Source organism: Pimephales promelas, chromosome 4 (genome assembly GCF_988280905.1).
Source record: "Pimephales promelas chromosome 4, fPimPro1.hap1.1, whole genome shotgun sequence".
Taxonomy (NCBI): Eukaryota; Metazoa; Chordata; class Actinopteri; order Cypriniformes; family Leuciscidae; genus Pimephales; species Pimephales promelas.
The window spans coordinates 45,564,157-45,589,015 of NC_142772.1; the positions used below are offsets into that span (position 1 = coordinate 45,564,157).

Sequence of the window (24,859 nt, forward strand, 5' to 3'; positions counted from 1 at the left end):
AGAGCTGAGATATCGAAACTCAAAATTTCGACCCGAAAAAAAAAAACGAAAGGGGTACCACTGTCGTTGTTTTTTTTTTCGGGTTAAAATTTTGAGTTTCTGTGATCCTATTGAAACTCTGGATTCTGATAGAGGGCCATGAGACTTAGACCTGAGTGCAGAAATGGAGGCTCTAGACCCTTCCAGAGCTGAGATAGAGGCTGCGTTCCAAACCGCATACTTAATGAGTAGGTACTTAATTTCGATAAGTACTTACTCAACGAGCGCTAAAAGAGTAGGTACTTTATAACCAAATCTCATTGAGTATGAATGAGAACCGGACATCTGCCCTGTTGACATTATCATGTGACCTAAGCGTTATCACAAGCGCAACAACTTAAAATATATGAAGGATAGGCTACGTTTAATTCAACTGTCTAATATCATGAGATTGATGAAATTTGCTCATTTTGTTGTGGTATTGATGAAGAACCAGCTTCCCATGTATTTTTTGAATACATTTAGGGTTGATTTAAGTTGTTATATTTTAAACCCTACTAATGTGACCCCCAGTTGTATTCTTATCAATATCAATATCTCAAAATCATCTTCTCTTGAATATCTTGTTAATTTCTTTATTTTATACCCAAAAAAGTTTCTCTTTAAAGTTTTCCTCTTTTTCTTGATGAATTTACCTCGTTTCATCCCTCAGACTTATAACAACACATTTTTTTTTATGTATTATGAAGATATTTAGCCTTGTTATTGTTTTTTCCTGTGTATAAATATAATTTTATGATGTCACATTATGATGTACACAAACCAATGATCCTTATATTTTCTGTTTTGTCACAATGATTGTTACATACAACTATGGTATCTTTTCACGATCTTGTATGTGATAAGTTTAAAATATATGTGCAACACAGGTGCACTAACACTTCATAACATCAGTAACTCAACAGCACAACCTAGAACAGTTTTCCTCTGCGTTTGTAATGTCTCCACAAAGGAGACGGGCAGCTGCTCGAAGATCTCTTTTGGAGAAAGCTGTTGATTTTATACTCGAAAAAGTGTAAGTATCACTCCTTAAAAATTAATACTTCCTCAGAATGAATTGCATTGTTAGCCCACCCCAAAACTTAAACACAACAATAATATTAAACGCTGACCAATACTTAATTATAAAACTTTTTTACATCTTAAAAATATAATTTAATAAAACAAGCAAAATGAAATTTGTTTTGTCATATGACAGTTATTCATGAATACATTTATATTGCAAAATGCAGTGAAACATCTCAATTGTCAGTCAATCGATGAATTAATGCATACATTAATTAAATAATTATATTTTATATACTGAAAACAATAAGAAACATGAATAAATGAGTAAAAGAACAAATAAAAGTAACCATCACAATAAACAAATGCATATACAAGTCAACAACACATGAAACAACGCTTTATTCAAACTACAAGCATGTATTTACAGGCGCTGAACACCACATCCTAATGCCGACTCAACACAGCGGTTCCCATTCTGCAGCTTTAGTCTGATGAATTCACCAGAGGGGACTGTGCCTTCGTCCCAGAGCTTGTTGCTGTGCAGCGCTTCACAATCTGAGGCAATAAGGGCAGGTGGAGTGATAGAGGGACTCATAATGGCAGTTGGAGAGATGGAGGGTCTCATCCATGGCACCACTTCCAGGATTCAGCTCTGGGCTCCTCATCCTCAGTGCTCACACCAGTCTGCAGACATTCCAGATCCTACAAAAAAGCACAAACATTACACAAAAGCAGTCATTTTAACAGCACAATGTCATTTAATTTATGTATTAAAAAATCCTTACTTTATATTTGAGTAAAATCCCCAAAACTTTTTTTCCCAAACAAATACTGCCATCATCTTTCCTTGCAGGTCCTGCTCCACCACAAAAGCTCTGCAGCAAATGCACAGAAATCAAGACTCAGAAAAATGTCATTTCTATCCATTTCTGTAGTATACTCACTCAAAGCCTCCACCGGATAAACACACGTGTGTTCTTCTGTCCCTGTAACATACAGAGCAGATTCACATTATGAGCTCAACACTGCATTTAGCCTACATGCTGAGGTTGATGTGTTAACTCACTTTTAATCCAACTTAAATGTTCCTCAATATATCAACACTAATAAGGGACAAATTAAATATATATCTCCACAAGATATATATCAGAGCCGAGATATTGAGATCACACGTAGCATTTACGCCATTATAAATATCTCAATATCTCAGCTCTGGAAGGGTCTAGAGACTCCATTTTTGCACTCAGGTCTAAGTCTCATGGCCCTCTATCAGAATCCAGAGTTTTGAGAAAATTGGAGGAACTTATTTTTTCTCACAAAAAAAAACGAAAGGGGTACCACTATCGTTTTTTTGGGGGGTCGAAATTTTGAGTTTCTCTGATCTACTTGAAACTTTGGATTCTGATAGAGGGCCATGAGACTTAGACCTGAGTGCAAAAATGGAGGCTCTAGATCCTTCCAGACCTGAGATATTGAGATTTTTATAGTGGCATAAATGCTACGTGGGATCTCAATATCTCAGCTCTGGAAGGGTCTAGAGTCTCAATTTTTGCACTCAGATCTAAGTCTCTTGGCCCTCTATCAGAATACAGAGTTTTGAGAAAATTGGAGAAACTTATTTTTTCGCACAAAAAAAAAAAACGAAAGGGGTACCACTGTCGTTTTTTTTTTCGGGTCGAAATTTTTAATTTCTCTGATCTTAATGAAACTCTGGATTCTGATAGAGGGCCTTGAGACTTAGACCTGAGTGCAAAAATGGAGGCTCTAGACCCTTCCAGAGCTGAGATATCGAAACTCAAAATTTCGACCCGAAAAAAAACCAAAGGGGTACCACTGTCGGGTTTTTTTTTCGGGTCGAAATTTTGAGTTTCTCTGATCCTCTTGAAACTCTGGATTCTGATAGAGGGCCATGAGACTTAGACTTGAGTGCAAAAATGGTGGCTCTAGACCTTTTCAGAGCTGAGATATCGAAACTCAAAATTTCGACCCGAAAAAAAAAACGAAAGGGGTACCACTGTCGTTTTTTTTTTTGGTCGAAATTTTGAGTATCTCTGATCTTCTTGAAACTCTGGATTCTGAAAGAGGGCCTTGAGACTTAGACCTGAGTGCAAAAATGGAGGTTCTAGACCCTTCCAGAGCTGAGATATCGAAACTCAAAAATTCGACCCCCAAAAAAACAGAAAGGGGTACCACTGTCGTTTTTTTTTTTGGGTCAAAATTTTGAGTTTCTCTGATCTTCTTGAAACTCTGGATTCTGAAAGAGGGCCTTGAGACTTAGACCTGAGTGCAAAAATGGAGGTTCTAGACCCTTCCAGAGCTGAGATATCGAAACTCAATTTCGACCCCCCCAAAAAAAACCGAAAGGGGTACCACTGTCGTTTTTTTTTTCGGGTCGAAATTTTCAGTTTCTCTGATCTTCTTGAAACTCTGGATTCTGATAGAGGGCCCTGAGACTTAGACCTGAGTGCAAAAATGGAGGTTCTAGACTCTTCCAGAGCTGAGATATCAAAACTCAAAATTTCGACCCGAAAAAAAACTAAAGGGGTACCACTGTCGTTTCTTTTTTTCGGGTCAAAATTCTGAGTTTCTCTGATCCTCTTGAAACTCTGGATTCTGATAGAGGGTCATGAGACTTAGACCTGAGTGCAAAAATGGTGGCTCTAGACCTTTCCAGAGCTGAGATATTGAAACTCAAAATTTCGACCCAAAAAAAAAAAACGAAAGGGGTACCACTGTCGTTTTTTTTTTTGGGTCGAAATTTTGAGTTTCTCAGATCTTCTTGAAACTCCGGATTCTGAAAGAGGGCCTTGAGACTTAGACCTGAGTGCAAAAATGGAGGTTCTAGACCCTTCCAGAGCTGATATATCAAAACTCAAAATTTCGACCCGAAAAAAAAACGAAAGGGGTACCACTGTCGTTTTTTTTTCGGGTCAAAATTTTGAGTTTCTCTGATCCTCTTGAAACTCTGGATTCTGATAGAGGGCCATGAGACTTAGACCTGAGTGCAAAAATGGAGGCTCTAGACCCTTCCAGAGCTGAGATATCGAAACTCAAAATTTCGACCCGAAAAAAAACGAAAGGGGTACCACTGTCGTTTCTTTTTTTCGGGTCAAAATTCTGAGTTTCTCTGATCCTCTTGAAACTCTGGATTCTGATAGAGGGCCATGAGACTTAGACCTGAGTGCAAAAATGGTGGCTCTAGACCTTTCCAGAGCTGAGATATCGAAACTCAAAATTTCGACCCAAAAAAAAAACGAAAGGGGTACCACTGTCGTTTTTTTTTGGGTCGAAATTTTGAGTTTCTCAGATCTTCTTGAAACTCTGGATTCTGAAAGAGGGCCTTGAGACTTAGACCTGAGTGCAAAAATGGAGGTTCTAGACCCTTCCAGAGCTGAGATATCGAAACTCAAAATTTCGACCCGAAAAAAAAACGAAAGGGGTACCACTGTCGTTTTTTTTTTCGGGTCGAAATTTTCAGTTTCTCTGATCTTCTTGAAACTCTGGATTCTGATAGAGGGCCCTGAGACTTAGACCTGAGTGCAAAAATGGAGGTTCTAGACTCTTCCAGAGCTGAGATATCAAAACTCAAAATTTCGACCCGAAAAAAAAACGAAAGGGGTACCACTGTCGTTTTTTTTTCGGGTCAAAATTTGGAGTTTCTCTGATCCTCTTGAAACTCTGGATTCTGATAGAGGGCCATGAGACTTAGACTTGAGTGCAAAAATGGAGTCTCTAGACCCTTCCAGAGCTGAGATATCGAAACTCAAAATTTCGACCCGAAAAAAAACGAAAGGGGTACCACTGTCGTTTCTTTTTTTCGGGTCAAAATTCTGAGTTTCTCTGATCCTCTTGAAACTCTGGATTCTGATAGAGGGCCATGAGACTTAGACCTGAGTGCAAAAATGGTGGCTCTAGACCTTTCCAGAGCTGAGATATCGAAACTCAAAATTTCGACCCAAAAAAAAAAACGAAAGGGGTACCACTGTCGTTTTTTTTTTGGGTCGAAATTTTGAGTTTCTCAGATCTTCTTGAAACTCCGGATTCTGAAAGAGGGCCTTGAGACTTAGAGCTGAGTGCAAAAATGGAGGTTCTAGACCCTTCCAGAGCTGAGATATCGAAACTCAAAATTTCGACCCGAAAAAAAAACGAAAGGGGTACCACTGTCGTTTTTTTTTTCGGGTCAAAATTTTGAGTTTCTCTGATCCTCTTGAAACTCTGGATTCTGATAGAGGGCCCTGAGACTTAGACCTGAGTGCAAAAATGGAGGTTCTAGACCCTTCCAGAGCTGAGATATCAAAACTCAAAATTTCGACCCGAAAAAAAAACGAAAGGGGTACCACTGTCGTTTTTTTTTCGGGTCAAAATTTTGAGTTTCTCTGATCCTCTTGAAACTCTGGATTCTGATAGAGGGCCATGAGACTTAGGCCTGAGTGCAAAAATGGAGGCTCTAGACCCTTCCAGAGCTGAGATATCGAAACTCAAAATTTCGACCCGAAAAAAAACGAAAGGGGTACCACTGTCGTTTCTTTTTTTCGGGTCAAAATTCTGAGTTTCTCTGATCCTCTTGAAACTCTGGATTCTGATAGAGGGCCATGAGACTTAGACCTGAGTGCAAAAATGGTGGCTCTAGACCTTTCCAGAGCTGAGATATCGAAACTCAAAATTTCGACCCCCAAAAAAACAGAAAGGGGTACCACTGTCGTTTTTTTTTTTGGGTCAAAATTTTGAGTTTCTCTGATCTTCTTGAAACTCTGGATTCTGAAAGAGGGCCTTGAGACTTAGACCTGAGTGCAAAAATGGAGGTTCTAGACCCTTCCAGAGCTGAGATATCGAAACTCAATTTCGACCCCCCCAAAAAAAACCGAAAGGGGTACCACTGTCGTTTTTTTTTTCGGGTCGAAATTTTCAGTTTCTCTGATCTTCTTGAAACTCTGGATTCTGATAGAGGGCCCTGAGACTTAGACCTGAGTGCAAAAATGGAGGTTCTAGACTCTTCCAGAGCTGAGATATCAAAACTCAAAATTTCGACCCGAAAAAAAAACGAAAGGGGTACCACTGTCGTTTTTTTTTCGGGTCAAAATTTGGAGTTTCTCTGATCCTCTTGAAACTCTGGATTCTGATAGAGGGCCATGAGACTTAGACTTGAGTGCAAAAATGGAGTCTCTAGACCCTTCCAGAGCTGAGATATCGAAACTCAAAATTTCGACCCGAAAAAAAACTAAAGGGGTACCACTGTCGTTTCTTTTTTTCGGGTCAAAATTCTGAGTTTCTCTGATCCTCTTGAAACTCTGGATTCTGATAGAGGGTCATGAGACTTAGACCTGAGTGCAAAAATGGTGGCTCTAGACCTTTCCAGAGCTGAGATATTGAAACTCAAAATTTCGACCCAAAAAAAAAAAACGAAAGGGGTACCACTGTCGTTTTTTTTTTTGGGTCGAAATTTTGAGTTTCTCAGATCTTCTTGAAACTCCGGATTCTGAAAGAGGGCCTTGAGACTTAGACCTGAGTGCAAAAATTGAGGTTCTAGACCCTTCCAGAGCTGATATATCAAAACTCAAAATTTCAACCCGAAAAAAAAACGAAAGGGGTACCACTGTCGTTTTTTTTTCGGGTCAAAATTTTGAGTTTCTCTGATCCTCTTGAAACTCTGGATTCTGATAGAGGGCCATGAGACTTAGACCTGAGTGCAAAAATGGAGGCTCTAGACCCTTCCAGAGCTGAGATATCGAAACTCAAAATTTCGACCCGAAAAAAAACGAAAGGGGTACCACTGTCGTTTCTTTTTTTCGGGTCAAAATTCTGAGTTTCTCTGATCCTCTTGAAACTCTGGATTCTGATAGAGGGCCATGAGACTTAGACCTGAGTGCAAAAATGGTGGCTCTAGACCTTTCCAGAGCTGAGATATCGAAACTCAAAATTTCGACCCAAAAAAAAAACGAAAGGGGTACCACTGTCGTTTTTTTTTTGGTCGAAATTTTGAGTTTCTCAGATCTTCTTGAAACTCTGGATTCTGAAAGAGGGCCTTGAGACTTAGACCTGAGTGCAAAAATGGAGGTTCTAGACCCTTCCAGAGCTGAGATATCGAAACTCAAAATTTCGACCCGAAAAAAAAACGAAAGGGGTACCACTGTCGTTTTTTTTTTCGGGTCGAAATTTTCAGTTTCTCTGATCTTCTTGAAACTCTGGATTCTGATAGAGGGCCCTGAGACTTAGACCTGAGTGCAAAAATGGAGGTTCTAGACTCTTCCAGAGCTGAGATATCAAAACTCAAAATTTCGACCCGAAAAAAAAACGAAAGGGGTACCACTGTCGTTTTTTTTTCGGGTCAAAATTTGGAGTTTCTCTGATCCTCTTGAAACTCTGGATTCTGATAGAGGGCCATGAGACTTAGACTTGAGTGCAAAAATGGAGTCTCTAGACCCTTCCAGAGCTGAGATATCGAAACTCAAAATTTCGACCCGAAAAAAAACGAAAGGGGTACCACTGTCGTTTCTTTTTTTCGGGTCAAAATTCTGAGTTTCTCTGATCCTCTTGAAACTCTGGATTCTGATAGAGGGCCATGAGACTTAGACCTGAGTGCAAAAATGGTGGCTCTAGACCTTTCCAGAGCTGAGATATCGAAACTCAAAATTTCGACCCAAAAAAAAAAACGAAAGGGGTACCACTGTCGTTTTTTTTTTGGGTCGAAATTTTGAGTTTCTCAGATCTTCTTGAAACTCCGGATTCTGAAAGAGGGCCTTGAGACTTAGAGCTGAGTGCAAAAATGGAGGTTCTAGACCCTTCCAGAGCTGAGATATCGAAACTCAAAATTTCGACCCGAAAAAAAAACGAAAGGGGTACCACTGTCGTTTTTTTTTTCGGGTCAAAATTTTGAGTTTCTCTGATCCTCTTGAAACTCTGGATTCTGATAGAGGGCCCTGAGACTTAGACCTGAGTGCAAAAATGGAGGTTCTAGACCCTTCCAGAGCTGAGATATCAAAACTCAAAATTTCGACCCGAAAAAAAAACGAAAGGGGTACCACTGTCGTTTTTTTTTCGGGTCAAAATTTTGAGTTTCTCTGATCCTCTTGAAACTCTGGATTCTGATAGAGGGCCATGAGACTTAGACCTGAGTGCAAAAATGGAGGCTCTAGACCCTTCCAGAGCTGAGATATCGAAACTCAAAATTTCGACCCGAAAAAAAACGAAAGGGGTACCACTGTCGTTTCTTTTTTTCGGGTCAAAATTCTGAGTTTCTCTGATCCTCTTGAAACTCTGGATTCTGATAGAGGGCCATGAGACTTAGACCTGAGTGCAAAAATGGTGGCTCTAGACCTTTCCAGAGCTGAGATATCGAAACTCAAAATTTCGACCCAAAAAAAAAACGAAAGGGGTACCACTGTCGTTTTTTTTTTGGGTCGAAATTTTGAGTTTCTCAGATCTTCTTGAAACTCTGGATTCTGAAAGAGGGCCTTGAGACTTAGACCTGAGTGCAAAAATGGAGGTTCTAGACCCTTCCAGAGCTGAGATATCGAAACTCAAAATTTCGACCCGAAAAAAAACCAAAGGGGTACCACTGTCGGGTTTTTTTTTCGGGTCGAAATTTTGAGTTTCTCTGATCCTCTTGAAACTCTGGATTCTGATAGAGGGCCATGAGACTTAGACTTGAGTGCAAAAATGGTGGCTCTAGACCTTTTCAGAGCTGAGATATCGAAACTCAAAATTTCGACCCGAAAAAAAAAACGAAAGGGGTACCACTGTCGTTTTTTTTTTTTGGTCGAAATTTTGAGTATCTCTGATCTTCTTGAAACTCTGGATTCTGAAAGAGGGCCTTGAGACTTAGACCTGAGTGCAAAAATGGAGGTTCTAGACCCTTCCAGAGCTGAGATATCGAAACTCAAAAATTCGACCCCCAAAAAAACAGAAAGGGGTACCACTGTCGTTTTTTTTTTTTGGGTCAAAATTTTGAGTTTCTCTGATCTTCTTGAAACTCTGGATTCTGAAAGAGGGCCTTGAGACTTAGACCTGAGTGCAAAAATGGAGGTTCTAGACCCTTCCAGAGCTGAGATATCGAAACTCAATTTCGACCCCCAAAAAAAAAAACGAAAGGGGTACCACTGTCGTTTTTTTTTTCGGGTCGAAATTTTCAGTTTCTCTGATCTTCTTGAAACTCTGGATTCTGATAGAGGGCCCTGAGACTTAGACCTGAGTGCAAAAATGGAGGTTCTAGACTCTTCCAGAGCTGAGATATCAAAACTCAAAATTTCGACCCGAAAAAAAAACGAAAGGGGTACCACTGTCGTTTTTTTTTTCGGGTCAAAATTTGGAGTTTCTCTGATCCTCTTGAAACTCTGGATTCTGATAGAGGGCCATGAGACTTAGACTTGAGTGCAAAAATGGAGTCTCTAGACCCTTCCAGAGCTGAGATATCGAAACTCAAAATTTCGACCCGAAAAAAAACGAAAGGGGTACCACTGTCGTTTCTTTTTTTCGGGTCAAAATTCTGAGTTTCTCTGATCCTCTTGAAACTCTGGATTCTGATAGAGGGTCATGAGACTTAGACCTGAGTGCAAAAATGGTGGCTCTAGACCTTTCCAGAGCTGAGATATCGAAACTCAAAATTTCGACCCAAAAAAAAAACCGAAAGGGGTACCACTGTCGGTTTTTTTTTTGGGTCGAAATTTTGAGTTTCTCAGATCTTCTTGAAACTCCGGATTCTGAAAGAGGGCCTTGAGACTTAGACCTGAGTGCAAAAATGGAGGTTCTAGACCCTTCCAGAGCTGAGATATCGAAACTCAAAATTTCGACCCAAAAAAAAAATGAAAGGGGTACCACTGTCGTTTTTTTTTTCGGGTCAAAATTTTGAGTTTCTCTGATCCTCTTTAAACTCTGGATTCTGATAGAGGGCCATGAGACTTAGACCTGAGTGCAAAAATGGAGGCTCTAGACTCTTCCAGAGCTGAGATATCGAAACTCAAAATTTCGCCCCGAAAAAAAACGAAAGGGGTACCACTGTCGTTTTTTTTTTCGGGTCGAAATTTTCAGTTTCTCTGATCTTCTTGAAACTCTGGATTCTGATAGAGGGCCCTGAGACTTAGACCTGAGTGCAAAAATGGAGGTTCTAGACCCTTCCAGAGCTGAGATATCAAAACTCAAAATTTCGACCCGAAAAAAAAACGAAAGGGGTACCACTGTCGTTTTTTTTTTCGGGTCAAAATTTTGAGTTTCTCTGATCCTCTTGAAACTCTGGATTCTGATAGAGGGCCATGAGACTTAGACCTGAGTGCAAAAATGGAGGCTCTAGACCCTTCCAGAGCTGAGATATCGAAACTCAAAATTTCGACCCGAAAAAAAACGAAAGGGGTACCACTGTCGTTTCTTTTTTTCGGGTCAAAATTCTGAGTTTCTCTGATCCTCTTGAAACTCTGGATTCTGATAGAGGGCCATGAGACTTAGACCTGAGTGCAAAAATGGTGGCTCTAGACCTTTCCAGAGCTGAGATATCGAAACTCAAAATTTCGACCCAAAAAAAAAACGAAAGGGGTACCACTGTCGTTTTTTTTTTGGGTCGAAATTTTGAGTTTCTCAGATCTTCTTGAAACTCTGGATTCTGAAAGAGGGCCTTGAGACTTAGACCTGAGTGCAAAAATGGAGGTTCTAGACCCTTCCAGAGCTGAGATATCGAAACTCAAAATTTCGACCCGAAAAAAAAACGAAAGGGGTACCACTGTCGTTTTTTTTTTCGGGTCAAAATTTTGAGTTTCTCTGATCCTCTTGAAACTCTGGATTCTGATAGAGGGCCATGAGACTTAGACCTGAGTGCAAAAATTGAGGTTCTAGACCCTTCCAGAGCTGAGATATCGAAACTCAAAATTTCGACCCGAAAAAAAACGAAAGGGGTACCACTGTCGTTTTTTTTTTTTCGAGTCAAAATTTTGAGTTTCTCTGATTCTCTTGAAACTCTGGATTCTGATAGAGGGCCATGAGACTTAGACCTGAGTGCAAAAATTGTGGCTCTAGACCTTTCCAGAGATGAGATATCGAAACTCAAAATTTCGACCCAAAAAAAACAGAAAAACTGTCGGGTTTTTTTAGGGTCGAAATTTTGAGTTTCTCTGATCCTCTTGAAACTCTGGATTCTGATAGAGGGCCATGAGACTTAGACCTGAGTGCAAAAATGGAGGTTCTAGACCCTTCCATAGCTGAGATATCGAAACTCAAAATTTCGACCCGAAAAAAAAACGAAAGGGGTACCACTGTCGTTTTTTTTTCGGGTCAAAATTTTGCGTTTCTCTGATCCTCTTGAAACTCTGGATTCTGATAGAGGGCCATGAGACTTAGACCTGAGTGCAAAAATGGAGGCTCTAGACCCTTCCAGAGCTGAGATATCAAAACTCAAAATTTCTCCCCGAAAAAAAACGAAAGGGGATCCTGTCGTTTTTTTTTTTCGGGTCGAAATTTTGAGTTTCTCTGATCTTCTTGAAACTCTGGATTCTGATAGAGGGCCCTGAGACTTAGACCTGAGTGCAAAAATGGAGGCTCTAGACCCTTCCAGAGCTGAGATATCGAAACTCAAAATTTCGACCCGAAAAAAACCGAAAGGGGTACCACTGTCGTTTCTTTTTTTCGGGTCAAAATTTTGAGTTTCTCTGATCCTCTTGAAACTCTGGATTCTGATAGAGGGCCATGAGACTTAGACCTGAGTGCAAAAATGGAGGCTCTAGACCCTTCCAGAGCTGAGATATCGAAACTCAAAATTTCAACTCGAAAAAAACCGAAAGGGGTACCACTGTCGTTTCTTTTTTTCGGGTCAAAATTTTGAGTTTCTCTGATCCTCTTGAAACTCTGGATTCTGATAGAGGGCCATGAGACTTAGACCTGAGTGCAAAAATGGTGGCTCTAGACCTTTCCAGAGCTGAGATATCGAAACTCAAAATTTTGACCCAAAAAAAAAACGAAAGGGGTACCACTGTCGGGTTTTTTTTCGGGTCGAAATTGTGAGTTTCTCTGATCTTCTTGAAACTCTGGATTCTGTTAGAGGGCCATGAGACTTAGACCTGAGTGCAAAAATGGAGGCTCTAGACTCTTCCAGAGCTGAGAAATCGAAACTCAAAATTTCAACCCGAAAAAAAACGAAAGGGGTACCACTGTCGTTTTTTTTTTTTCGAGTCAAAATTTTGAGTTTCTCTGATCCTCTTGAAACTCTGGATTCTGATAGAGGGCCATGAGACTTATACCTGAGTGCAAAAATGGAGGCTCTAGACCCTTTCAGAGCTGAGATATCGAAACTCAAAATTTCGACCCGAAAAAAAAACGAAAGGGGTACCACTGTCGTTTTTTTTTCGGGTCAAAATTTTGAGTTTCTCTGATCCTCTTGAAACTCTGGATTCTGATAGAGGGCCATGAGACTTAGATCTGAGTGCAAAAATGGAGGCTCTAGACCCTTCCAGAGCTGAGATATCGAAACTCAAAATTTCGACCCGAAAAAAAAAAACGAAAGGGGTACCACTGTCGTTTTTTTTTTTCGGGTCAAAATTTTGAGTTTCTCTGATTCTCTTGAAACTCTGGATTCTGATAGAGGCCCATGAGACTTAGACCTGAGTGGGATAACTGCTAAGTGGGATCTCAATATCTCAGCTCTGGCAGGGTCTAGAAAAACTCATATTGAATCATTCCATCAGAATCCAGAGTTTCGAGAAGATCAGAGAAACTTTTTTTTTGCACCGAAAAAGTCGACAGTGGTACCCCTGACATTTTTTTCGGGTTGAAATTTTGAGTTTCTCTGATCTTCTCAAAACTCTGGATTCTGATAGAGGGCCATGAGACTTAGACCTGAGTGCAAAAATGGAGACTCTAGACCCTTCCAGAGCTGAAATTTGGACATCCCACGAAGCATTTATGCCATTATAAAAATAGTGGGATAAATGCTATGTGGGATCTCAATATCGCAGCTCTGGAAGGGTCTAGAGACTCCATTTTTGCACTCAGGTCTAAGTCTCATGGCCCTTTATTTTCCATGGCCGAAAATTTCTGTGCGCTCGTCCGCCAACCCACGTCCGTTTGCCTACGGCCCAAGGACGGAATGGACCTTTTTTTCGGCCTTGAACTAGCTAGAGTTACTGGAAATCAAAATACAGTGACTTGCTGGCAACCGTCCTGCCAGTACTGTAAAAATACAAGAAAACACAGGATGCACACAGGAAATGACTCAAACATGAATGCATTGATTGATTCCTAGGTTTATTTTGTTATGAATAAACAAATGTGCAATATAAAGGAAAAACCTTACGATTAAAGTTGTAATGTTATAATGTTCAAGTTTTTGTTCTAAAAAAAGAAAGATGCACACAGAAAATGACTCCAATATGACCAGATTGATTAATTCGAATATATTTAGTTTGTTACAAACAATGTGCAATCTGTAAAACGAAAACCTCAAAATTATAGTTGCAATGGTATACTGCTGGAATTTTTTTGACCTTGAGAAAAAGCTTAAAGTATAGACCAACAAATTTTATGTTTATTCATTTATTTCATGTTGGTACATTTTTTGGAAGTACACCTGTTTTGACCTGACATGACCACTGGAATGGACACAAAAAAAAATCACAATAAAAGCAATTATATATTAAAAAAAATTTCATTTGTTTTCATTTATAGAAACCTCATGAGCTGGGAAAATGTACTTTTATATTTTTCAGAAACTTGAAACATAATTCATGTCTGAGGGGGTTAAAAAGTACATATTCTGATTTATATCCGTTTTAAAATGCATTTATATCACAATCAGTTTTTTTTTATACAGTGACTTACCAATGAAAAATAATTGCAAGATCAAACAATATTAGCGATACAATGTTTAATTTCAAGAGTAAACCACAATACAAACGCAAACAGATTCATTTTCCATTTATAAAATACTTAATTCAATGATTATAGATCATTCAGAATATAGATCATTCCAAGATTTAAGGGGGAGTGGGGTGATAATTATGATTATAATTACGAATTACAGCAATCTAGTTTAATATTGTGAGTTAAGAGCCCATCCAAAGTTGAGTGATAAAGGAACATCCTAAACGCCGATTTCACATAGCCGCCATTTTGAAATCGAAAGCGAGGCTACGGTAGACAACAATGCCTTGGAGTACCAACCGTAAGCTGCGTCCCCAATATAGGACACGTATATAGTTCCTGCTTCTTTTTTCTACGTTCTGAGTTATATATATAAAAAAATATTTTATTTATAAACGAATTTCACTGTATATAGTCTAAAGTATGAAAGAAATGTATGTACATTTTTAGAATATCTAATGGGCTCTATACACGGCAGTATTTCCGGTGAAGGTCTAAGGATGCTGGATTATTTCCGCCGACCGTAAAGAACTTATGCGTACATATAGCCTATTTCTACATTAAAACAACAATACAGCATTGCATTCGCGACTCACCTATGATTAAAAGCGACATTTACGGTTTTCTTCCCACCGGAGCGATTTCAAAATGGCGGCTGCGTGAAATCAGCGTATTGACAGCAGAAGTTATAGGTGGAAGTGTTGAGATGATTGGATATCTTTGAGCAACTGGAACTCAACAAGACCATTGTGTGGGTGGAGACGCAATGTTTAGTGCAAAAAATAAAAAATAAAACAAAAGTCACTCTTTTTTCCTTTTCTGCTTTGACCTAAAACAGCAACGCATTATGAAGAATTTGCTCAATTTAAAGAAGACGTAGAGGACTACAGTCAGGATAGTGAAAAGAAAAGCGAACACATCCAGACAGTGGTACTGGTACCAGGTAAGGTTGTGTGCTTCTACACGCAGGTGTTTCGCACCTTTATTGCGCATGACGAACTCAATCCAGAACACCGCCTCATCCAAAGGCTTCATTGGACGGTCATGATGAATCCTGGACAGACGCATTGCATTCTCTTTATACCTGCAGAGATGAACACAAATAATGTGATGTGTCTGTGTAGTGCAATGGAGAACACAGACTTGATACGAGCGACTCACGAGGGGTCATTGATGACCGCATTGAGTCCATCCACCAGCTCTTGCGGCTGCATGCTCTTGATATTGTCTATGACAACAGCAGCACCCTTGGCCTTCATATGAGCTAAATTATCTGACTGGTCAGCAAACATGGGGATCCCGACCAGTGGAACAGCGTGATATATGGCCTCATATATGCCATTAGTGCCTCCGTGAGTGATAAATGCTTTAGTTTTGGGGTGACCTGAATCAGGAGACAAATATGGATAAACAAAGCAAAAGTTATTGGGACAGTTTACATGGAGCAAACTCCAAATTAGACAACCAGACTCAAAAAGGACAATTTAGACAACTCAAATAATAAATTGTTGTATAGCCTACTGAATAATTAACGTAAGGGCTATTACAAAAGAATGACTGAATCTTTTTTTAAACCCAATTTACTCCCATTGTTATCGTTTTTTTTTAAGCAGGAATGACTATTTTAAAATAAAAGTCCCATACAATCAAATTATAATACAAACCCAATAAATCATTCTGAGGGATCCACTTATAGGTTCTGGTGTTTTCACCAAGGGCATCTGGCTTCTCTCCACCGTATCGCCATAAGACCTGCAACACACACTCAACTGATCAGTGATGATGACAGAAACTATACCCGAGTAAATGTGGATGTTCACATTGATTGAATTGTTAAAAATGAAACTACTTTCCTGATATTTGGCTGTTAAGGGTGTCAGTTACCTTCTGTGGGATCTGAGCCAGTGCAGAGGCGATCCTGTTGCTCATCTCTTTGGGAATTTTATCTATCAAAGATCCCAGAGTGAAGACCACAATCCCATCATCCCCTGAGCTCTGTACAAACTCCTCCATGTCCTACACACACAAAAAAACATCATTAACTCGTGTTGTGAAAAAGTGATTTTTTACATATATTTCTACAATCTTAAATGTTGCCACAAGTACAATTCACCGCAGTTTTTCCCAATTGTTTTTCCTCACAAATTTCATGCAAACAACAACACAATGTAAACAAATGACTCCTCTTGGACTTATGATTCAAATCATGTGGACCCTGTTTGTTTTAAAGGGATACTCCACTTTTTTTGGAAATAGGCTAATTTTACCACTCCCCCAGAGTTAAACAGTTGAGTTTTACCGTTTTCGAAATCATTCAGCAGATTTTCTGATATTTAGAAAAATATTAGTAACCAGACAGTTTCTGGTCTCATTGACTTCCATAGTATATTTTTTCCTACTATGGAAGTCAATGAGACCAGAAACTGTCTGGTTACTGATATTCTTCTAAATATCAGAAAATCGGCTGAATGGATTCGAAAACGGTAAAACTCAACTGTTTAACTCTGGGGGAGTGGTAAAAGGAGCCTATTTCCAAAAAAAAGTGGAGTATCCCTTTAAGAAATTCAGATCTCCTATTTCTTAACAGCAAATGAGGTAGTGTTTTTAAAAAGACAGATGCACCTTGGGTAAAGGCTTGGCAGGGGTGCAGTGAAGCCCTCCGATGTATTTGAAGTTGGGCAGGAATGGCCGTGGAAACTCAAAATCCCAGTAGGTTCTGATCAACCAGATATCCGCTTTACCCATCATCTCACAATAGGAAGTGGGCCGTCCTGAAATAAGGAGTGCTTAATAGCTTTACACAAACGTTTTTAGACACTGTGTATTTAAGACATGCTTCACACATCTTGCCGCAGAAAAATTAAAGTATGACATCATGACAAAACTGATTTGTGGATGGCACAAGAAGTCCTAAACCCTTCAATGGGTGACTATCAGCATGACTAAATGGAAATGTGTCCCTTACATTCCTTACATGCAAGATGTGTTGATGGCAAATGTATGGTTGTGGACTGATAATTATATCTAATAAGTCACCTTCTTGTTGTTCAGTAGTAATACAGTGTAACGCCAATATGGAGGCGTATTGCATTCACTTGAAGAAGAAAAAAATCTACTATACTCTGTTTTGCTGAATTAACAAGTTAATTATCTCAGAATTACGAGATAATTTTTCATGGAAAAAAGTTTTTGCTCTGTTTTTCTGAATTAACGAGTTAATTTAGAAAAACAGAGCAAAAAAAAAAATTCCATGAAAAATTAACTCATTAATTCAGAAAAAAAAGAACAAAAACTTTTTTCTCATGAAAAATTAACTCGTTAATTCAGAAAAACAGAGCAAAAAAAAAATTTCTCATGAAAAATTAACTCATTAATTCAGAAAAACAGAGCAAAATTTTTTTTCTCATGAAAAATTAACTCATTAATTCAGAAAAACAGAGCAAAAACTTTTTTCTCATGAGAAATTAACTCATTAATTCAGAAAAACAGCAAAAAATAATTCTCATGAAAAATTAACTCATTAATTCAGAAAAACAGAGCGAAAAAAAATTCTCATGAAAAATTAACTCGTTAATTCAGAAAAACAGAGCAAATTTTTTTTTCTCATAAAAAATGTACTCGTTAATTCAGAACATTTTTTAAAGCAAAAACATTTTTCCATGAAAAATTATCTCGTAATTCTGAGATAATTAACTCGTTAATTCAGAAAAACACAGCAAAAACATTTTTCCATGAAAAATTATCTCGTAATTCTGAGATAATTAACTTAAATTCTGAGATAATTAACTCTAAAAAACAGAGTCGATTTTTTTTCTTCAAGTGAATGCAATACGCCTCCGTAAAAGCATCTGCCAAATGCATAAATGTAAATATAAAAGTACAGTAACAGTATAAAATATAATAAAATTAAATATCTCTTTCAGAGAGTTTGAAGAAGTTCAATACAAGTTAAGCTCTATCAACATAATTTGCAACATCGCCAACATGTCACATGTTGATTACCCTTGAAAATACCTTTCTTTAGCTCACCTAAATATTCAGTGTAATAGTTGTCAAATTGTTTCCAAGCAACAATGGCAAAAGCATCTTGAGAAAGGTAGAACAGCATATTGAGGATTCGCTCGGTAAAGCTCATCTTGTCTGTGAGTTTACTCATGGCTCCAGGAACAAATGATGGTGGAGCTGGTATCTGACCACACAGGCGCTCTGCAACATGAGCCAGGGAGAATCGGAAAGTGTAAACCAAGGGAACGTCCAGCTTTTCAGCCACAATGTCACTGCACGGGTAGATCGGATCTGACAAAACAACATCAAACTTTCCCTTCCGCAATTTGTCCATCAACTTCAAAATGCCGTCACAGTGTGCCAGAGACATAGCCTGATGTTTGGACGCAAAGTGGTAAAATTTCATTTGAATCTGCAGCAAGTTTAACTCATCCATCTCATACACTGAGAAATGCAGGAATTCGTCAACGAAGTTTCGCATCTCCTGTGCATCCATGGACACGTTAAAGGGCTGGTAGGAGAAGCGATCCGATTCTTCAGCTTTCATGTAGAGAGAGGCATCCGGCACCAGCACTGTGACATCGTGCCCCCTGTCAATCAATTTTTCCAACACAATCTTCAGATTGATCCAGTGACTGCCCTCAGTATACCAAACTAAAATATTCCCACACTTTCCAGTTCCAAATACAGTGAGCAGAGAAAGAAAACAGACTACGAGTCTCATGATTGCCAGTGATAAGTTTGTGAGATCTTTAGTCTCTTGCCTCATGTGCTGGACTGCTTGGTATAATTATTAACATAGTATATAGATTTTAACAAGTCATGAATCAAATCAACAAGCTCATAAATCAATAGGGTAAAAGGTAGAGGCCAAAGTATAAGGTGAAGCAGATTCATACACATAGCTTTAAAGGGGTCATGAACTGAGAAATTGACATTTAAAGGGTTAGTTCACGTTCAAGAGCATCTTGAAAGTTTGAGTGGACTAACCCCTTGTTTTTTTTTTTTTTTTATATTTTCAAAACATTTTTATTTTTTAACAGTCAGACATACATACAAACAAACCAACATAGTGCAGTAGTGAGCAATCTTGTAAATCCATAATTCCAGCAGTGACAAGTGATTTAAGTGTTTGATCTGAGTGTCTATGTGAGCGGATGTGAGTGTGGATATGTGTGTGTGTGTGTATGTGTAAACAAAGTAACCATTTATTATTTATTACCATTGTCATTACCATCACCATCCCACTCCCCACTACCATTATACTGCCCACACTGAAAAAAGTGTCTCATTAGATCAAAGTAAAAAAATTGCGTCAACTGGTTACATCTAATTGATTTACTTTCTATCAACTTAAATTTTTTACTTTGAAGAGAATTAACCATCCATTACTTAGCTAAAGTAAAAATTAATCTTTGAATCAAATAAAGTTTTTAAGTTGAATGAAATATCAAATTATACTTTGTCTTAATGTTTTCTTAAGTTGTATTGACTTAATTATTGTACTTTACATATCTAACCAAATATCCAAAAAAATACAATTTAAAATATTAATGTATTATAAAGAAATTTATTTACTTTCAGAATGTGTAATTTTATCATTTAAGAAAAATGACTTCAAGCATCAAACTTTTGACAATTTATTTTGTCATAACTTTTTCTTTTACGTGTACAGTATCCTCATACACAATGTAAACATCAAACTTCAGCAGAAAATTGTAGCTGGGTCAAAGGAAACAAATTTACCCCTGCAGCTTTGAAGAGAGGTTCTGCACCCTTCGGCTCATCTGCTTACTCTCTAGGTCCATGATTATTATCTGAAAGGCCTCAAAAGTATATTTGAGTCCTTCAGGATATTTTAGGTTCAGTGCATAAACGAGTCCAAACATCATGGCACAGGCACAGGCAACAGTGGGCAACTCCTTCAGTACTTCCACACCTTCAATGGCAATGGAAATGTCCAGCACACGACTAAGAGCATCACTTTCACGGATCACAAAAAATGCCATAGTGGTCTTTTCAAATTCTCTCTCCGCTTCCTCCCTCTGGTCATCCTAAAAACATACAAAAACAGAGAGCAATTGAGGGACTGTGGAAGAAGAAAAAAACCCCCAGCCCCAAAATTTAGTTAGCTGTACTACTAAGGTCAATGTAGAGCCCAAACATCTGTTGTTAACTTTAATTAAAATATCTTCAATAAAATTTGTAGGGTTTATTACAAGAGTAGAGTAAGTGATGACAATTTTCATTTTTGGGTGACGATGTACTTTTACACTCTCTTTAGCTTTGAAAATGCTTTTAAACACTTTCAAAGGCTCCCAGTTGCTGACCATTGTAGACAATCACAGACATATTTGTTGAGTGCAGTACCACAATGGCCAATCAGAGGCATTTATCAATCCACTCAACAGTGTTCAAAATGCATTTTGGGGTGAACCAACCCCTATTAAAGGAGTAATTCAAGGGATGGGCAACGATTTATCGCGATTAATCGTTAGCAAAATAAAAGTTTGTGTTTACATAATATATGTGTGTGTAGTGTGTATAATTAATTTGTATATATAAATACCCACACATGCATGTATATATTTAAGAAAAATGTGTTATTAACATGTCAAATATTTATATTTATATATAATATTAATTATGTATAAATATATATAAAGTATATACATGCAAATATTTCTTAAATATATACATGCATGTGTGTGTGTGTGTATTTATATATACAAATTAATTATACACACTACATACACATATATTATGTAAACACAAACTTTTATTTTGCTAACAATTAATCGCGATTAATCGTTGCCCATCCCTAAGTAATTCAAAATAAAAATTCTGTCATCGTTTAAATTTCTCTTGTCATTTCAAACCAGTATGAATTACTGTACTCTGCAGAATTTTGAACAGCGTTGGTGACAGAACAGCACAGCCCCCATTCACTGTTATTGTATGGACACAAAACCAATGCAAGTGAATGGGGGGCTCTTAAAGGATTAGTCCACTTAAAAAAAACCTTTTGCTGATAATTTACTCACCCCCATGTCATCCAAGATGTCCATGTCTTTCTTTCTTCAGTCGAAAAGAAATTAAGGTTTTTGATGAAAACATTACAGGATTTTCTCCATATAATGGACTTCATTGGGAACCAAACGGTTCAAGGTCCAAATGACAGTTTCAGTGCAAACTGTTCAAAGGGCTTTAAACGACACCAGACGATGAATAAGGGTCTTATCTAGCAAAACAATCGGGCATTTAAAAAATAATAAGTTTTATAAGCACAAATGCTCGCCTTGCTCTGTTCTGTGATGCACGTTCGTTTCAACATAATTGTGTATTACGTGACGTCACGAACGCGTATCACAGAACAGAAAATTGAAACTCATTTGGACCTTGAACCATTTGGGGTTTATTGAAGTCCATTATATGGAGAAAAATCCTGGAATGTTTTCATCAAAAACCTTAATTTCTTTTCGACTGAAGAAAGAAAGACATGGACATCTTGGATGACATGGGGGTGAGGAAATTATCAGCAAAACTTTTTTTTAAAGTGAACTACTCCTTCTTCAAAATACATTCTTTTGTATTCTGTGGTAGAAAGTCACACAGGCCGATGTGTAAATGATAACAATTACTTTTGAGCGATATGTCACTACCAAACTTACTAAATTAAATTAAACTAAATTAAATTGCGCGAGAACTGAAATGAAGTAGTTGAAGGAGATCGCAATTCTCGCGCATGCGTCGTGGAAATCTAAGAAAGTCTCGTTTCAGGCCAACAAGGAAGAAAAGGAATAGTCGAATAAAGTCGTTATTTTTGTTTGTTTTTTCGCACAAAAAGTATTCTCGTCGCTTGATAAACTTATAGTTGAGCCACGGTAGTTACCTGGGATATTTAAACATTTTCTTCATTGACTTTCTGGGCCGTCAAGAGCCAGTCCCTTAGGAAGCCAATGTGGTAGTGAGACAGCTCTCAAATTTAATCAAAAATATGTTCATGTGTTGCGAAGATGAACGAAGGTCTTACGGGGTTGGTACAGCATGGGGGTGAGTAATTAATGACTTAATTTTCATTTTTGGGTGAACGAACCCTTTAAGGCAAACATGGTTGGACAAAATTTCAGCAATTTGTCTACATTACCTGGTATTCTTTGATCAGACAGCTTGCATCTTCACCAAGGTACATGATCAGGCACTTCAGCAGGCACTCTCTTCTGACGTCTATGTCCGGACTCTACAAAATGTATTGTTTTTATTAGACCAAAACACTACTAAATTGATTGCCACAAGCAATTTTGTTCTCATGCAACCAATATCTGATCCATAACTTTTATAGTATCCTTAGTTTTTTCACGAAGGAGTCCACCTTCGCTCCTGATCACCTGGAGAAGCTGAGAGCTCTGTCTGTCCAAAGAGGCCATAAATCTTGATTGCAAAGGTAAGGTCGTGATAAGAAAAAATTCGGCATTAATCTACAAGAAAGAGAAACAGAAAAAAGTGATTTTACTTTCAGAATTAGTTGTAAAAAATACATAGACACACAAAGCATTAAACAACAAAAGTTATAATTAGGGCATCCAAGACATTTTCAAAAATACTACATACCAAAATTCAATTATAAAAACTATGGTAAATTCAGGATTAGTCACATTTAAAAAAAATGCATTACAAATAAATGCTTTTACCTCCTCTTGTTGAAACAGAGCTGGCCATCCAATGCACTAATGGTTCTGATGTGATATTTCTGTGAAACTATTCGCTGCTGAAATAGAACAAAACCTGTCAATCACTGTATAATTAACTTAATGAATCTATGATGTAGGCTAATTACATCGCACGTACATCTCTGGTTTGAGTGCAGATTTCAGTGAGAGAGAGCGCGCGTGCGCGCGCGCGCTCTGAACTAATCTTACGCGATGACTAATCTGAACAACTTTTGATTATTAGAAATTGCATTCATAAACTCAAAAGAATCGCGTGTGTTTGTTCTAATGCGCAACGCGATTATCGTATAAGAGATGCCTTTTGAGAAGACTCAACCCACCAAAATGATAGAGGGAGTAACATTACTTTGTTACACACCACAGCTGAAACCCACACGCGAATGGCGGGTGTTAATGTCAAGCCCTGATATATTATGTTTACAACACGCCCAAACATATGTTTAAAATTACTTACCAATTTTCTTGCTTCCCGTTTTCCCACGCTGAGTTCTTCCATGCGGTTTAACAAGATGGCGGAAAGCTGAACGTCTCACGCACGACCACGGCACGGATGACGTCAGAAGTCACGTGACAACGGAAACCAATATTTTTACTTTAATTTAAAGAAATCCATTTACTTTACACTAACAATACTAACTTTTAATTTAAATCAACGAAAATTTTTACATTAAACTGATGGCTAGATAGAAAATTAATTGTTTTGTGTTACATCAAGTATAAAAATTTCTTTAGAGTAATGACATGCCTTGTTCACTTTTTTCAGTGCATATTGTGTTGGTAGATTTTTATTTCCATCCTTCCTCCTATGTAACAATTGCCATTGTCAATCCTGTATAAAATAAAATATGATATAATAAGATAATATAATATATCATGGTATATAATATAAGATAATATAATGTAAGATAACCTTCCCCCACATTCCATCAGTCCCTATCTTTTCCTTTCTTTTTTTTTTGTGTGTGTGTTATGTGCAATGTCTAAGGTGCATTAAAATAGGGAGTACAGTGCGAGAGTGTCTCAAATTGGGACAGAGATGCTGTCCCGTTGAAACCACTTCTCGCCTGTCTTGCCTGCCTTGGTATTTGTAAGGTTTTTCCATATATACTTATTCCTTCCTTTTTTCCCCCTTTTTCCTTTCCTAAAGGGGACTAACCCCTTGTTATAATCCTCAGATTGATCCAATTACTGCCTCTGGCCCTCTAGTAGGGCAAACTAAAATATTCCAACATTCTCTAGGACTGAACACAGCAAGTAGATTAAGAACACAGATTGTCAGTCTCATGATTACCAGCATCTGAGTTTGTGATCACTTAGTGCACTTCAACAATATTCTGCCAGGTATCATTATATTTACCAAAATATACAAACTTTAACCAATAAATGAGTCATGTAAAGTGCTAAGTTATTCATTTAAATGTACACACTTATGCAATATGGTTAAAATGTCCCGGTTTCACTTTTTCCTCTTTGAAATTAAGTATCTGGATTATTACAATTAATTGGAAAAATGAACATTTCTCACAGGCACACTACACTCTCAGAAAAAAGGTACAAAAGCTGTCACTGGGGCTGTACCTTTTCAAAAGGTACACTTTTGTATCCAAAGGCTACATATTGGTACCTTAGTGGTACATATTAGCACCTAAAATGTACATATTAGCACCTGAAATGTACATATTAGCTCATGAAATGTACATATTAGCACCTGAAATGTACATATTAGCACCTGAAATGTACTTATTATCACCTAAATTATACATATTAAAACCTAAAATTGACATATTACCCCCTAAAATGTACATATTACCACCTAAAACGGACATATTAGCTCGTGAAATGGACGTATCAGCACCTAAAATGTACATATTATCACCTAAAATGTACGTATTAACACCTAAATTATACATATTAAAACCTAAAATTGACATATTACCCCTTAAAATGTACATATTACCACCTTAAAACGGACATATTAGCTCGTGAAATGGACGTATCAGCACCTAAAATGTACGTATTAACACCTAAAATTGACATAATACCACCTAAAATGGACATACTAGCTCCTGAAATGGACATATTAGCTCATGAAATGGACATATTAGCACCTAAAATTTACATATTAGCACCTAAAATTTACATATTAGCACCTAAAATGTACATATTAACACTTAAAATGTACATATTAGCACCTCAAATGTACATATCACATAAAATGTACATATTAACACCTAAAATGGACA

General features: G+C 37.8%; 2 protein-coding genes and 1 long non-coding RNA gene across 4 annotated transcripts; all 3 read right to left on the reverse strand.

The window, feature by feature from the left end:
• Nucleotides 1-1,273: 1,273 nt before the first annotated feature.
• Nucleotides 1,274-2,213, reverse strand: LOC148981765 (uncharacterized). Its single transcript, XR_016168199.1, has 3 exons — nt 1,992-2,213; nt 1,833-1,922; nt 1,274-1,749 (listed from the first exon to the last, which is right to left on the reverse strand). It is a non-coding gene; the product is annotated as an uncharacterized LOC148981765 (long non-coding RNA).
• Nucleotides 2,214-13,249: 11,036 nt separating this feature from the next.
• Nucleotides 13,250-18,681, reverse strand: LOC120469683 (UDP-glucuronosyltransferase 2C1). The gene is made up of 6 exons (XM_089130578.1): nt 17,911-18,681; nt 16,504-16,652; nt 15,766-15,897; nt 15,546-15,633; nt 15,043-15,265; nt 13,250-14,965 (listed from the first exon to the last, which is right to left on the reverse strand). Exons 1-6 carry the CDS (start codon nt 18,653-18,655, stop codon nt 14,683-14,685), a joined length of 1,620 nt encoding a protein of 539 aa, XP_088986704.1. The 5' UTR covers nt 18,656-18,681; the 3' UTR covers nt 13,250-14,682.
• An 832-nt stretch (nt 18,682-19,513) lies between these two features.
• On the reverse strand, nt 19,514-23,235 carry LOC148981766 (uncharacterized). Of its 2 annotated transcripts, none has more exons than XM_089130579.1 (5): nt 23,071-23,235; nt 22,578-22,654; nt 22,221-22,364; nt 22,034-22,126; nt 19,514-19,940 (listed from the first exon to the last, which is right to left on the reverse strand). In XM_089130579.1, exons 3-5 carry the CDS (start codon nt 22,311-22,313, stop codon nt 19,629-19,631), a joined length of 498 nt encoding a protein of 165 aa, XP_088986705.1. In that variant the 5' UTR covers nt 22,314-22,364; nt 22,578-22,654; nt 23,071-23,235; the 3' UTR covers nt 19,514-19,628. The 2 variants fall into 2 exon arrangements, with proteins under 2 accessions (XP_088986705.1, XP_088986706.1); XM_089130580.1 differs by having other exon boundaries at nt 22,275-22,364; nt 23,071-23,225.
• Nucleotides 23,236-24,859: the final 1,624 nt, after the last annotated feature.